Consider the following 13,554-nt stretch of genomic DNA (forward strand, 5'->3'; position numbering starts at 1 on the left):
TCATAAATAAAATTTCCATAACACTTTCATGTTCATTTTTTGTCAGGACCAAATCTTTTCCTCCTCTGAACTACAGTAATAAATGAAATAGTGATTTATCATTTCCAATTAACTTTTGTTTTTTAAAACATTAAAGACAGAGAAAAGTGGGATACACTGTGGATAGTTTGACAGTCTGTTACTGCCGCCGCGTTCTCTGGCTGCAGCTCGATGCAGCGACGTGTCCAGCGGACCTCACGCCATGAATATGCCGGCAGACAGACCGCTATGCTGGGGTTGGATCACGCTTAAACCTCCAGAACATTTAAAACGTCCCCCGGTGCGCTTGCTGTACGGAACGTCGGGGGTCTGCAGCTCTCGGGGCGCGGCGCCGGACGCGAGCCGGTACCACCAGACGTGGTACTGGACACGAACCGGAGCCGGGTTAGGGTGCAGGAGCTCTCCAGGTCCTAGCGCCGGCCGGTTTTAGCTCGCAGCTCGGAGGTTGGAGACCTGCCCGTGATCTATGAGAGCAGCCAGTGAGTTAAAGGGCGGGACACCCGCGCGCGCGGTATGGAAAGGCACGTATGAGAAAGTCCGCGATTAATGCGTCAAAAAAACTGTCGGCGTCAAGCACACGTCAGATTAATGCGTTTTTAACGCGACAAATCTGACAGCCTTAATATATATATTCTGCGGCCCCGTGGCAAGGGGTCCACAGACCGGTACCGGTCCGCGGCCCGGTGGTTGGGGACCACTGTGTTATAGGACCACACCATGGGACAATTTAAAGAGACCATTCAACCATGTTTGTGAACAGTGGGAGGAAGCCAGAGTCCCAGGAGAAAACCCGCGAATGAACGGGGAGAACATGCAAACTCCACACAGAACAGTCCCCATTGGTGATTCTTTTTCAGACCACCCAGCCGGGTCTTGAATCTGGGCCTTCTTGCTGTCCGGCATGAGCACCAAACACTGCACCACCAAGCAGCTGTAGCCTCAGACATTCAAAGCATTTGAAGTGGACATTTTAATTTTGATGGTCTATGATCTTTTGTCAAATTTCTTTGCTTTGGCTTATTAACTTCTGACCAGATTGTCATAATTCTAATTCTCAGTGTCGATAAAGGAAACCCACATGTAAAGAACGTTGATGTACAACCTAAAAACAGATTTTTTTATACCTCCCGGCATACATATTGCACAAAAACAGCACAGATACAATTACAACTATGTACAGTACACATTTTTTCTTCTTGTTTTTGAGAAATACTTTTGATAAAATGGTAAAAGCTATATTAGAAAAATAGTGCAAGCTTGCACATTAGAAAACAAACCCACTGATGTGTTTGTGCTTCTGGAAGTTAGACATAAACAAACAGCAAAACAAAAAAAAATGTCACTAAAGTTGAGTTTGAAAACATGTTTTTGTTTTGTTCAATGATCTGTGTGGGTTTTTTTTATCAAACATCTAAAGGTATCGTCTGCCGAAAACGTTGGTACCCGAGTTCTACAACGTCACTCTGTGGCCTCGTCTCCAACCGGATCCAGACTCTGGCCTGTACATTTTCACAGGTGACTAGTGGCTTGCTAATGCTAAAAATTATTTCATATTTTTTTTTTTTATTTGCTAAGTCAAACAAAATATTCAAAACCAAGAGATTTGTCAAAAACTAATTCTCACAGTAAAAGATTTGTTTTTCTCTGCTGCTTATATTTGAACTTTACAAGATTATGTGCATTCTTTGGAGGTAATTGTGGGGCAGAAGTTACATCAGAGATGTTAAAATAGAAACACAACCCTCAACCTCTCAATAGAACACATGCTGCAGTAGAATTCTATGCTTCTTTTGTAATAATGATTTACCCCAAGTGTTGAAGATAAGATAAGACAAGAATGTCTATGTTATAAAAAAATAAAAATTAAAAAAACTGTACTGTTATTCAGCTATGATTGATATTTTTGTCTTTCTCGCTGTTTCAATCAGGATGGTCCACTGTGCAATTTGTGTGTGTCGAAGCAACAAATTTGATTCTGATTCACTCCAACAAACTCAACTACACGAGGATGGATACACAACTGGCTAGTCTCACTGCTGAAGGTACACACACTTACATGTTTTCCTTACTTCATGGGGACTGCAGTCCAAAACTTCCCTAAGTGGACCAGAACTTTGGCTGCATTTAAATTGGTACAAAAAACACCAAATAAACCGGATAAAATCAGACGGTCAAAAATTCACCTAATACCTTCAAAATACTAAAAATAAATTGTACTAATGTACTGTGGACTGTAGGAGGCGCTTCTGAGCAGAAGATTTCTCAATAAAAAATGTTATCTGACTTCAGAGGAAACACTGAAAAATGATTCAAAAGGTCAACAAGATATCGACCAACAAAAAAAGCTTTGATGCTCTGACGAGGATTATGCTTCATAAATATAGAAAGACAAACAAATATGCCAAAGCAGTCTTTCTCACACACACATACACACGTGTGCGCACACACGTGCACACAAAGTGACAATAAAAAATGTCTTATCTCTGGTTGTTATTGGCCTCTCGTAAATTTTTAACATTTTTATTCAAGTTGTTTTTCAACACTGAATTGCTTTGTCACACTCCTATCTGGTGTTTTATAAGGCTCAGTTTTCCTACTAACATTTCTCCAGAGCTTTCAGAATCTGATCCAATTTAGACATTCTCTGTTTCTCCTTTTAGGTCTTTGTTTTTAATTAACATTTTATTGAGATTATGGTTTTCTTCCTAAAACAGTTCTTTAAAAAATTCCCCACTAGAGAGTTATTTTGACCTAAATGCCCTGATTTATTCATTTTTTTTTCCCTTTTCATTCTTGTTATACAGTGGACCAAAAAGCATTTAGTCGGCCACCAATTGAGCAAGCAAGTTTCTGTCTCTCACAGACCTGTAACTTCTTCTGTAAGAGAATCCTCTGTCCTCCACCTGTATTAATGGCACCTGTTCGTAAGAACTCTAATGTTTGGCTTCTCTCATCTGTTTAAGTGAGAGAACCTGCACAATTGGTGGCTGACTAAATACTTTTTTGCCCCGCTGTACACTAACTGTTCATTCCTTTAATGTTTCTATTTTTCTTTTCTTTTCCAACTTGCAACCTCCTTAACATTTTTACATTGTTCCAATCAATTCAAATATCTTAAATAACTTTAGAAAGTTAAAATCCTATGAAAGGTCAACTTGTTACACGAGCAACAATCAGTTTATAATAAAAAGATGTGAAAAGAACCCAACAAAATTCTGAAGGAAACAGGTAAAATACATTTGCTGAAGTGCAGTTTAAAACAGAACAGCATAAAAACTACTTGTAGAACATGAACGTGGATCTAGTCGTCTACAAGTGGATGCTTGAATATAGAGTGTATGAATTGAGAATGTTCTGTGTAACAACTATGACATTTTACATCTGCTCCTGTTTTAAAACAATTTTAGTGAAGAATATTTGTTGTTTTTTTACTCCCATTTTCACATCTAATTTTTTACACTTTTCTATCACCTCTATGACTTCATATATAGACAGTGACTTCCAGTACAACTCAACAAATAATCCTTAGTAAAAGATCCATCTTATTTTTATGACTTTTATTGCAAGTTTATTTAATTTATTGGTTTAGGGTTTTAATGAATTCCAAACTGTTTAATTTGTGTATAAAAATTCATGGTGCAGATCTATTATATTGTATTAATTAGCCTTAATTCTGACTTTGTGATCATGTAGACGGTGTAACATTAGAAATGTGATTCTAATGATGATCTGCCATTATTTGTTGTTTTTTGATCTCCAGTGCTTTGTTTTCAGGAGGCGGGTCTGCTCCCAGAATTAAGTCGACGTGGCTGCAGCTTCAAACACAGTATCTGGTCATCCAGCTGAAAGACAAGCTTGTTTCTGGACAGAGTTACCAGCTGCACACCAGGTTTACTGGGGAGCTGGCTGACGACTTGGTGGGATTCTACAGAAGTGAATATGAAGAAGATGGAGTTAAAAGGTGAATCTGTTTTTAACCTCTGACTCTGTCAGTTTCCATCAGCTGATGTCTGTATTTTATTTTTTCCAGGATTATTGCCATCTCTCAGATGCATCCCACTCATTCCAGAAAGACTTTTCCATGTTTTGATGAACCAGCAATGAAAGCTGTTTTCCATTTAACCCTCATCCATCATCCTGGGACCGTCGCTCTGTCCAATGGCATGGAAACAGGTATCAACACAGATTCAGGGGTGGTCGTAAGCATTTTAATGGTGATATGTGAAGATAAAAAATATCTTCACAATATCTGCAAGTAAACCAGATCATTTGGAGTAATATACATGTCAAAATGCAAGTATTTCATAGATTTACTTTTTTTCATCCTGGCTTGGGGGTGAAAGTTTAAAAATAAATCTTTTAAATGTAAAAATAAAAACATTTTAAAAATGAATTGCTTGCATAAAAATGTTATTGTAGATGTAGGTGTTTACATTGTTCATAAAAAAAGAATCAATGTGGTATTTTGAGATAAAAAACTGTTAAAGATTGATTAAAATTAAGGGAAACAACACAACAAAAGCACCATTTACTTTGACTTTCGTCTTTTGTGAAACTGTTGTACTTCCCATACTCCGTATGTATCTTCTTTAGAAGTTCTTCACACCACTCTGGATGGAGAAGCTGTGACACAGACGAGGTTTGAGCCCACAGAGAAGATGTCCACCTACCTGCTGGCCATTGTCGTCTCTAACTTCACATATCTGAACACCATGCAAGGAGACACTCTGGTGAGTGTCCAGCATTCACCACCTCTCACTACACTCACTTCCTGCAGAGAAAAACATATTTTTATATCAACAGATCTACACATTTACAGACATGGTTTGAATGCAGCTAAATTTCACATGTTACTCGTTTTTAGAAATCAATGCAGTCAGTCGGTAAAATTCCATTGTACTTAATGAGGAAAAATTTAGAAAAATGATCATTTTGAGGTGTACACAAATCTAGGGAACCTGAATGTTCAAACATAGTTTGCTGTGACTTTAAATCCATAACTTAATTGTCATTTTTGTGGTTTTGTGTTGAGGTTCGCATTTGGGCGCGCAGAAAGACCATCGAACAAGGACAGGGAGATTATGCCCTCAACCTCACAGGACCGATCCTGGATTTCCTCCAGTCGTATTACAGCATCCCGTATCCTCTGAGCAAGTCAGGTGAGACAGCTGCTGTTTTCCATCGCCCTCATTTCTGAAAGTCACTCTCTGATCATATTTTGATCTATTTCAAAGCGTTTCCAGTGAACTTTCCTTATGATTATTCTTCGCTTTTGACCAAAAGGGAAAAAAAAAAACTTAATTTTTCTTATATATAGTTTCTGCAGAGCACCAGTAGTTCATTAGAAATTCACCTCTGAGTTTTTGGCGTGGAAGTAAGCCAGCACTCATTTCCCACCAACCACTTGTTTCCACTCTCTCCTGTTAGCTTACAGCCTCTCAAACCCAAGCTAACATTAGTGGTGGAAAAAAAACGGCAAGCAATAACGGGGCTATCCAGCCGGGAAGTTTTGAGCCAGATGCCGACTCGGACAAGGAAAACAAAGATGTGCATGGATCTATTTCTCTGCAAGACATACATCAGAATGGAGGCTTGTTGAAAGTAGTTTGCTAATGACGACAACAAGCTTTTTCAAACTGACTTTTTTCATCTTCTCCTGATTCTTTGTATATTCATTGTCTAGCTCTTTATAATGTATATTTTTATTTTATTTTTTATCCTATATCTCTATCTATCTCTGTACCTGCGCTGTTGCACATTGCAATTTCCCCACTGTGGGACAATTAAAGGTTTTCTTATCTTATCTATTCACTCCAATTTTAATAAAGAAATACTCAGAAATGCAGTTTAGATCTTCTCTTTTTTTTGTATACCACCATGCGAAAAAGAAAAAAGGCAGCAAGCACATATTAAAAACATCAAAAACACGTTTTTTATTTAAATGGGTTTTAAAGGTTAATATCAGAGAAAAAGAAACAATCCAACCTGTTAAAAAAAATGAAAAAGTTGTTCATTTGAGAAAAACAGGCAGAATAAAAACAACAAATCTATTAGAATTTGAAATGAATTTCACAAAAACAAAAATAATTATTTTTCTTCAAACAACACGGCTGTGTCTCATCTATTTCCCTCTTACTCAACTGTTTTCATCTTTTCCTACATGGTTCTCTGGTCCACAGACCAGATCGCTTTGCCAGACTTCTATTATGGCGCCATGGAGAACTGGGGTCTGGTGACATACAGAGAGACCAGGCTCCTCTACGATCCTGAGACCTCCTCCAACGGGAATAAAGAAACCACCGCCACCATCATTGCTCATGAACTGGCACATATGGTAAGCTGTAGACGTTTCGCCTCTTGTGCAAAAGGGTGAAGCGAAAGCTTTCACCTTTTCTGCTATGGAATCATGGTTGGTAAATGAGAAACGTCACAGCTTGGAGATACTCTACAACAAACTGACTGATGCTTCACACCACAGTGGTTTGGTAACCTGGTGACGCTGCATTGGTGGAACGAAGTCTGGCTTAATGAGGGTTTTGCGTCGTACGTTTCCTACCTTGGAGCCGACCACGCCGAGCCCGACTGGAACGTGGTGAGAAGATGTGGATGGATCTCACTGCTGAGACTCCGACCTGTTTGACCCTCATCTAACCAGATCACTGTCCATTCATTTGCAGAAAGACTTGATTGTTCTGGATGATGTTCACAGAGTGTTTGCAGTGGATGCTCTGACGTCCTCTCATCCTCTGACCTCCGATGAGGACAGCATTGTCCTGCCTGAACAGATCCTCGAGCAGTTTGACACCATTTCCTACAGCAAGGTATGCAAAGAAACCCCATCGAGGCCTTCTTTTTGGTTCAGTTTTGTCCACTTTTGGACTCCAAACAGCTGTTGATCTACTGTTAAAGCGTTCACAGTGGTCTTTTAATTACTGTTACTATTACTGTAATTACTGTTTTTAGGAAAAATCAAAAACCATATTGTTTTCTATGACATAGTTTCTGGAAAGTGGCAAGAGTTTATTAAGAATTGGCCTCTAAGTAGGGAGTATTTACACTATACATGTCCTCCAGAAATGCTGCAAGAACATGTTAAAAACACATTGGATTGGGTTTTTAAGTATAGTCAGTGGATTGATCCATCCTGAGTGTTTTTGTACTTTTTTTGCAGGGAGCTGCAGTGCTGAGGATGCTGTCCGACTTCCTGTCAGAGCCAGTTTTCAAAGAAGGCCTTAGTGTAAGTTTGTTCGTAACCGATTAAACTACATTAAACTCATTTCACCACAAATCAATCTGTGAATCCTAAAACTTTCATCTCAGAGGACCACTTTTATGGAAAAAAAAAGTTTCTGCAGCAGTGCATTTTCTTGAATTGAAACATTCTCTCTCCACACATCGGTTCATATATTTATTACTCAAAACTTTCATTTAAACTTAAATTGCATTTTTGCACAGTGAATATCTTTAGTTTTTTTGCATATTGATGTCTTGTGTATCCCTTCCTCCAAGCTTCAACTGCTCTAATTTTCTTGCTAGCAGCTGTTGTAATGACAAAAAATTATTCAGATTTTTATGTATATGAGGAAAAAGGTAAGTGGCCACAATTTGACAAATAAATTGTGATAAAAATACATGAAGGTCAGTGGCGGACATAGCAGTGTGGGAGCCCCAAGCAAAAATGAGCTGAATGAATACTTAAATGATGGAAAAAACAGGACACCGTGGAGTGGCATCAGTAAAGTAAATAAAGGAATATCGTCAAAATGACAATTCTTTTTGCCTTTTCTCATTCTTAATGTTATCGAGTTCCTTTGATTCTGCTCTTTTTTTTCCTGCTGCACATTCGTTTTGTTGTTATTTAACAGACGTTAGAATTTTGTGTCAGATGTTTTCCATTGTTTTTTTATTTTATTGTATAATGAAAACGATGACACATATCTACATTTCATCTAACAATATTTGTTTTAATCTCTTCAAAGAGTTTCTGTCTGCTTGTTGTTGATGGAATATTCCATTGCTGCAGAGAGATTGGGGAGAATAAAACACTTTCAAATGGTCTTATGCCATTTTAGTGATTTAGGTTCTCTAAATAATAATGTTAAATAATAATGGAACTTATTTTAGATATTTTTATTTTAATTGGTAGGGAGTCAGAGGAAACTGTCCACCTTCGTCTAATGGTAATTCTGCTCCTGGTCAAGTTATTTTAGCTGATTTTTAAAGACATACTAATTAATTTGTATCTAATTATGATTAAAAAATAATAATTATTAAGAGTTAGTGTTGGGTTAGTTTTTATCATGTTGTGATCCCATCAATGTAAACATTTTTAACAATTGCTTTTCTTCCTTAAACCTGCAGAGTTACCTCAAACAGTTTTCCTACAGCAACACCATCGGGAGCGACTTGTGGAAACATCTGCAGATGGTATAAAAGATGTTTTAAATTCTATTATTCTTTAACGTTTTTGATTAATATGTACAAAAATATGGTCTTTGCAGGCGGTGAGCAACAACAACATCTCCCTCCCCTGTCAAGTGGACACGGTCATGAACCGCTGGGTGCTCCAGATGGGCTTTCCTGTTGTTAAAATAGATACAACCACTGGAAAAATCTCCCAGAAGCACTTTCTGCTGGATCCAGAGAACAACGTCACTGTCACGTCTCCTTACAAGTGAAAAAAACGTTTTTTTAAATCCTTCTTTTATAGTAGTTTACCAAGCGCCTGAACCATGTCGTCTTCTTCAGGTATGAGTGGATCGTTCCAGTGCGCTGGATGAAGAATGGAGATTTGATAGGAGACATCTGGTGGCTGATGGAGAAAGAAGGTGTTCAGATCAACTTTACATCACCAACAGAAAACATTTTTCCCTAAAAACACTGTTTTTAAAAAGACTTTGTTTTGTGTTAGCTGTGAACTTAGACATGAGGAGCGGCTCTTCTTGGATTTTGGCTAACATCAATGTAACGGGATATTATCGGGTCAACTATGACCTGGGAAACTGGGAGCGGCTGCTGGCTCAGCTCATGTCAGACCACCAGGTAATGTCCGGCCTTTTCTGAGCCTCGTGAGACGCTTTCAGCTCCAGCAGGTTGAGCAGTGATGCTTTGTGTTTGGACTCAGGTGTTACCTGTGATCAACAGAGCACAGCTGGTGGACGATGCTTTCAACCTGGCCAGGTAGGCCTCTCTGTATCTCAGTATTGTGTATAGTTTCTGGATTACACAGCCTGCCTACAAATCAATTGGCTGGAGGTTAAATTCCTAAACTAGATGATCATTGTTACCCTTGATGGGATGAGACGACAAACTTGTTCCTTTCCAGAAATTGCAAAAAATTAGCAGGTTCCTGTGGATTAAAAGCATCATATACTTTTTAATTTTAATTATTGTAGAGCTACAACACAGCAGATGAAACACTCAGATGCTTCCTGTCTTTAGGCACTTGTGAAGAGAAAATAAAGATCCTGAACTAAAGTATAATTGTCATTAGTCTGCCACATATTGCTGACTCTACCAGGGTGGGGACCAAGAGACATATTCCTGTCATTCCTGCTCTGGCATGTACTAATTGGCAAAAAACACCTGATCCAAGTAATCAATAAAAAGTAGGAAAATTATGTCTAACATGAAGACACACTAGCCCTAGAAGCCAAAAGTTCCCCACCACTGATCTAGATGGACCAACACCAACATCAGATCCACAGCATCATCAAGATTTCCAGTTTATGATCAGATCGTCAGTTTTGTTTGTTGGTGGTTTCAGAGCTCAGCTGGTCTCTACAACCCTGGCCCTGAGGACCACCTCCTACCTGTCCCGGGACACCGAGTTCATGCCCTGGCAGTTCGCTCTGGACAATCTGCACTATTACAACCTCATGCTGGACCGCACGGAAGTCTACCAGCCCATGCAGGTGCAGTTTTTAGGCAAAGATTGAAGAGGAGAAGATTGGTTTGTGATGATTAACTCACCGGGTTCTGTGCTTCATCTCAGGAATACCTCAAGAATCAGGTGACGCCCCTCTTTCTTCACTACAAAAACATGACCTCAAACTGGACCCACGTTCCTGAGAAGCACACGGATCAGTGAGTTCAGAGCAACACTAAAACACACAAAAGCATGATTGAAAAACAGAAAGAAATGTGTTCAACAAGCCATTTAAATGCCACAAATCTGAAAATGTGATATTTCTACCTGTTGATGAAGCATTCAGCTCCAACACAAAAGCTTTTCATTTTTGGAGCAGATCTCTGACTGGATTTAAGAACTGTTATACAATCAATAATGTTGATTCAGATCAATAATCAAACCTCAGGATTAGTTTTCCCTTGGACTGAGCTAAACTTCACCATCTCCCATAGCTGCAGGTTGATTCTTGAAATGGTTTTCATCAAGCCTCTTCAGTCCACGACTCACCTGGAGACTCTGCTGTTCTCCTCTGGATCAGAATGTGGTTAATGTTTGACTTTTTTAGATCCAAGTATTTTCCTTTCAGCTCATTTCTTACTTTATTTCTGTTTTTTGGGAGTTTATTTCATTTTCAGTGTTTTATGTAACTGTCATAGCTGAAAACCATATTTCCCTTCAGTCAGCTACTACAGCAGATTATGGTCAAAAAGTTCTGATAAATTTTACTCTCATTTGATGTTTAGAATAAAAATAAATAAATAAAAAAAATTGGAATAATGATGGACCTAAAGCAGGGGTGTCAAACTGAATCGCACAGGGGCCAAAACCGAGGGCCGAACAGAAAAAAAAAATGACTGAACACAACAAAAAGAAAACTACAATTTTTTTTGACAATTGTGAATTTAAACAAGACAAAATAAATAAACTTAAACCTTAAATAAGATATAGTATTTTGTCATCCATTAAACATATTCTGTCAAAATTATACAAGTTAGAAATAAAATAAAGGTAAACAAAAAAAAACACTCAAATTTCTTTACGTTTATGACATAATACAGAGATTTTGAGCGTAAAAATGATTAATACTCATTTCTAAATTACATTTATAGAACAGAACAGTGAACACATTTTTATTGAATTGTTAATTCCTCATGATGACGAGGATAGTTTACGAGTGGGTCACCCGCCTACCCTGACCGCTCATCTTGAGCTGTGTTTCAATAAGGAACCACCGAACTGGACCCCATAAGAAAGATTATTTCCACCCATCCCAAAACTAATTTTGCACAAAAATTTAGAATTTAAACCGTCCCAAAGGGCAGGAAACCATTCATTCTGGAAACACTGGTGTTCGGCACTGCTGCATGATGGGATTTGTAGATCATTTGATGCCGGAACGACAAATCATACTTTCATACTTGCTGTCACTGGTAATATTTTTTTAATATTGCTAATTTGAGTTGTTCATATTAGAAAAGAGTCCCATACAGACATGATCAGAGATGAATAAATGCTGGAAATGATGTTTTCTCCCCTCATGCAGCTCAGTCAGGTTTATTGTAAAGGTGTGTCTCCCCCTACAGGTATAACCAGGTCAATGCAGTCCAAACGGCCTGTGAAACCGGACTCACAGAGTGCCAAGACCTGACCAGCATGTGGTTCAAACAGTGGATGGACAATCCCCAGCACAATCCGTGGGTCTGCTCAGTGGATCTGTGACAGGAGTCTAAATCTCTCATCAGATCTTGATCATGAGATTAAATCAACTTCACCCACAGTGGAGCTAGAGCCAGTTTCACCCCTGATTTGTGTTTTGTTTTTCTCCTCAGCATCCACCCGAACCTGCGCTCCGCCGTGTACTGCAGTGCCATGGCTGCAGGCGGCGAGAAGGAGTGGCAGTTTGCATGGTCGCAGTTTAAGGCGGCATCAGTGGCGAGTGAGGCCAGCAAGCTCATGTCAGCCCTGGCCTGTACCACCAACGTAGAACTGCTGAAGATGTGAGTGTCGTCTCCATCTTCATGATCAAACATCCCCTCCTCTGAATATGAAGGTTTTTTTCAGGAATCTCGTCTCATTTAAATCATATGATTCTAGTAAACACCAGTGCAGCCAATTTAACGAATGAAAAAAAGTGTTATCATTCTCCAACAGAAAATATGGGATTTTTTTTAAACAAACATTCATTAAATCATAACTCTGTACTCATGACCAGCTTTTAAAATGTATAAATAAGAGGTGGAGACAGTTAAAGAAATAACAAAAACATCAAATTCTTTCATTTTGATCTTTTTTCATATGAGAGCTGGTTTACTGTTGTTGCTTTGGTGGATCATGAACACTGAAGCTAAAAACACTGAAGCTGAAAACGCTTAAGATGATAGCCAGCTAAAATATTAGCTATTACCAAATTAGCCTAAAACAAAAAACAACTTGGGTTAGCCAGAACAGCTACCATGTAGCTGAAATATTAGCTTAATTCCAAAATAGTCTAAAAAAATCAAAGTAAATGCCAAAATAGTCCAAAAAGCTAGCAAAAGGGCAATTTTTAAAACGTTTAATTGTAACCTTGTAACATAATTATACATAATTAAAAGGCAGTAATATTATTCCAGAATAAATCAAATTAAACCTTAAAAGATGATTTTTTTTTTTTTAAACATCATCCAGCTCTAACTGAATGCCATCTTATCCATCTCCTTCCTCAGGTATCTGTCGTACACCTTAGATCCCGCCATGATCCGTAAGCAGGACGCCACTGCGGTCATCACATCTGTAGCCGATAACAGGGCGAGTCAGAGTCTGGCGTGGGAGTTTGTGCGCGATCACTGGAACTTCATGTTCACGCAGTGAGCTGATGCTTCAACTGTCAATCCAAATATTATCCACACATGTGCTTGCTATGTCAAGGTTAAATGTAAAATGTAGACGAGTATTGATCATCTCGTCATCAATTTAAGGATTCAGATGGTTTGTTTTCATGAATCATCTTAAATCTGGATGGTTTAAACTTCATCTTTGCAGATACGGGGTGGGCTCCTTCTCCTTTGCCTCCATCATTTTGGGTGTCACTGCTAGGTTCTCCACTCCTGCTGAGCTTCAGCAGGTACGCACTCGTTCTGAGGTCAAAGGTAACAGGTCGTTCCTGCTCAGCACTCTGAGACACTGTCCCTCTTCCGCAGCTCGAGGACTTTGTGTCAAAACATGAAGCTGCCGGGTTCGGCTCTGCTTCTCTGGCCGTGGATCAGGCCCTGGAGAAGACGAAGGCCAACATCAAGTGGGTGCAGCAGAACAAGCAGGAGATCCTGGATTGGTTCAACAGCCAGATTGGACTTCAGAAGAGCTAAAGCGAGGAGCATGCTGGGAGTTGGTGTCTGCATTAGAAGATGGGACTTCAGAAATTAAAGAGACTGATTATACCTCCATGGTTGGACAAAGAATTATTAAAATAGATAAGTCTTCCATTTTTAAATGAGAGTCGACTCTGAGAATTCATTATAACTCAATCAACTCCATACACACGGAGGAGCTGTCCTGTGGAATCCTGCAGGTGGCGCTGTGACAGAACTGGTGAAGTTCTTGTCTGAGCAGAGCAATCCCAACAAACT

At 39.0% G+C, this 13,554-nt stretch overlaps 1 protein-coding gene across 2 annotated transcripts in view; it reads left to right on the forward strand.

Annotated features, from left to right (window-relative positions):
• The window catches only part of LOC112151871 (aminopeptidase N), a 16,602-nt gene extending 3,179 nt beyond the window's left edge, over positions 1–13,423 (forward strand). Inside the window, exons 2-23 of one of the 2 annotated variants that reach the window (XM_024280989.2) lie at positions 1,457–1,554; positions 1,968–2,081; positions 3,814–4,000; positions 4,070–4,212; positions 4,633–4,769; positions 5,072–5,198; positions 6,219–6,373; positions 6,518–6,631; positions 6,717–6,860; positions 7,211–7,276; positions 8,401–8,466; positions 8,541–8,713; positions 8,788–8,867; positions 8,951–9,081; positions 9,164–9,219; positions 9,806–9,953; positions 10,034–10,125; positions 11,533–11,643; positions 11,779–11,946; positions 12,655–12,795; positions 12,971–13,052; positions 13,129–13,423. In XM_024280989.2, the coding sequence (XP_024136757.1) occupies positions 1,457–1,554; positions 1,968–2,081; positions 3,814–4,000; positions 4,070–4,212; positions 4,633–4,769; positions 5,072–5,198; positions 6,219–6,373; positions 6,518–6,631; positions 6,717–6,860; positions 7,211–7,276; positions 8,401–8,466; positions 8,541–8,713; positions 8,788–8,867; positions 8,951–9,081; positions 9,164–9,219; positions 9,806–9,953; positions 10,034–10,125; positions 11,533–11,643; positions 11,779–11,946; positions 12,655–12,795; positions 12,971–13,052; positions 13,129–13,293 (2,698 nt within the window). In that variant the 3' untranslated portion in view covers positions 13,294–13,423. Of the gene's footprint in view, positions 1–1,456; positions 1,555–1,967; positions 2,082–3,813; positions 4,001–4,069; positions 4,213–4,632; positions 4,770–5,071; positions 5,199–6,218; positions 6,374–6,517; positions 6,632–6,716; positions 6,861–7,210; positions 7,277–8,400; positions 8,467–8,540; positions 8,714–8,787; positions 8,868–8,950; positions 9,082–9,163; positions 9,220–9,805; positions 9,954–10,033; positions 10,126–11,532; positions 11,644–11,778; positions 11,947–12,654; positions 12,864–12,970; positions 13,053–13,128 lie in introns of those variants that run through there. The other variant, XR_004948095.1, reaches the window with a different exon arrangement.
• The last annotated feature ends 131 nt before the right edge of the window (positions 13,424–13,554 follow it).

This window comes from Oryzias melastigma, linkage group LG6 (genome assembly GCF_002922805.2).
Source record: "Oryzias melastigma strain HK-1 linkage group LG6, ASM292280v2, whole genome shotgun sequence".
Taxonomy (NCBI): Eukaryota; Metazoa; Chordata; class Actinopteri; order Beloniformes; family Adrianichthyidae; genus Oryzias; species Oryzias melastigma.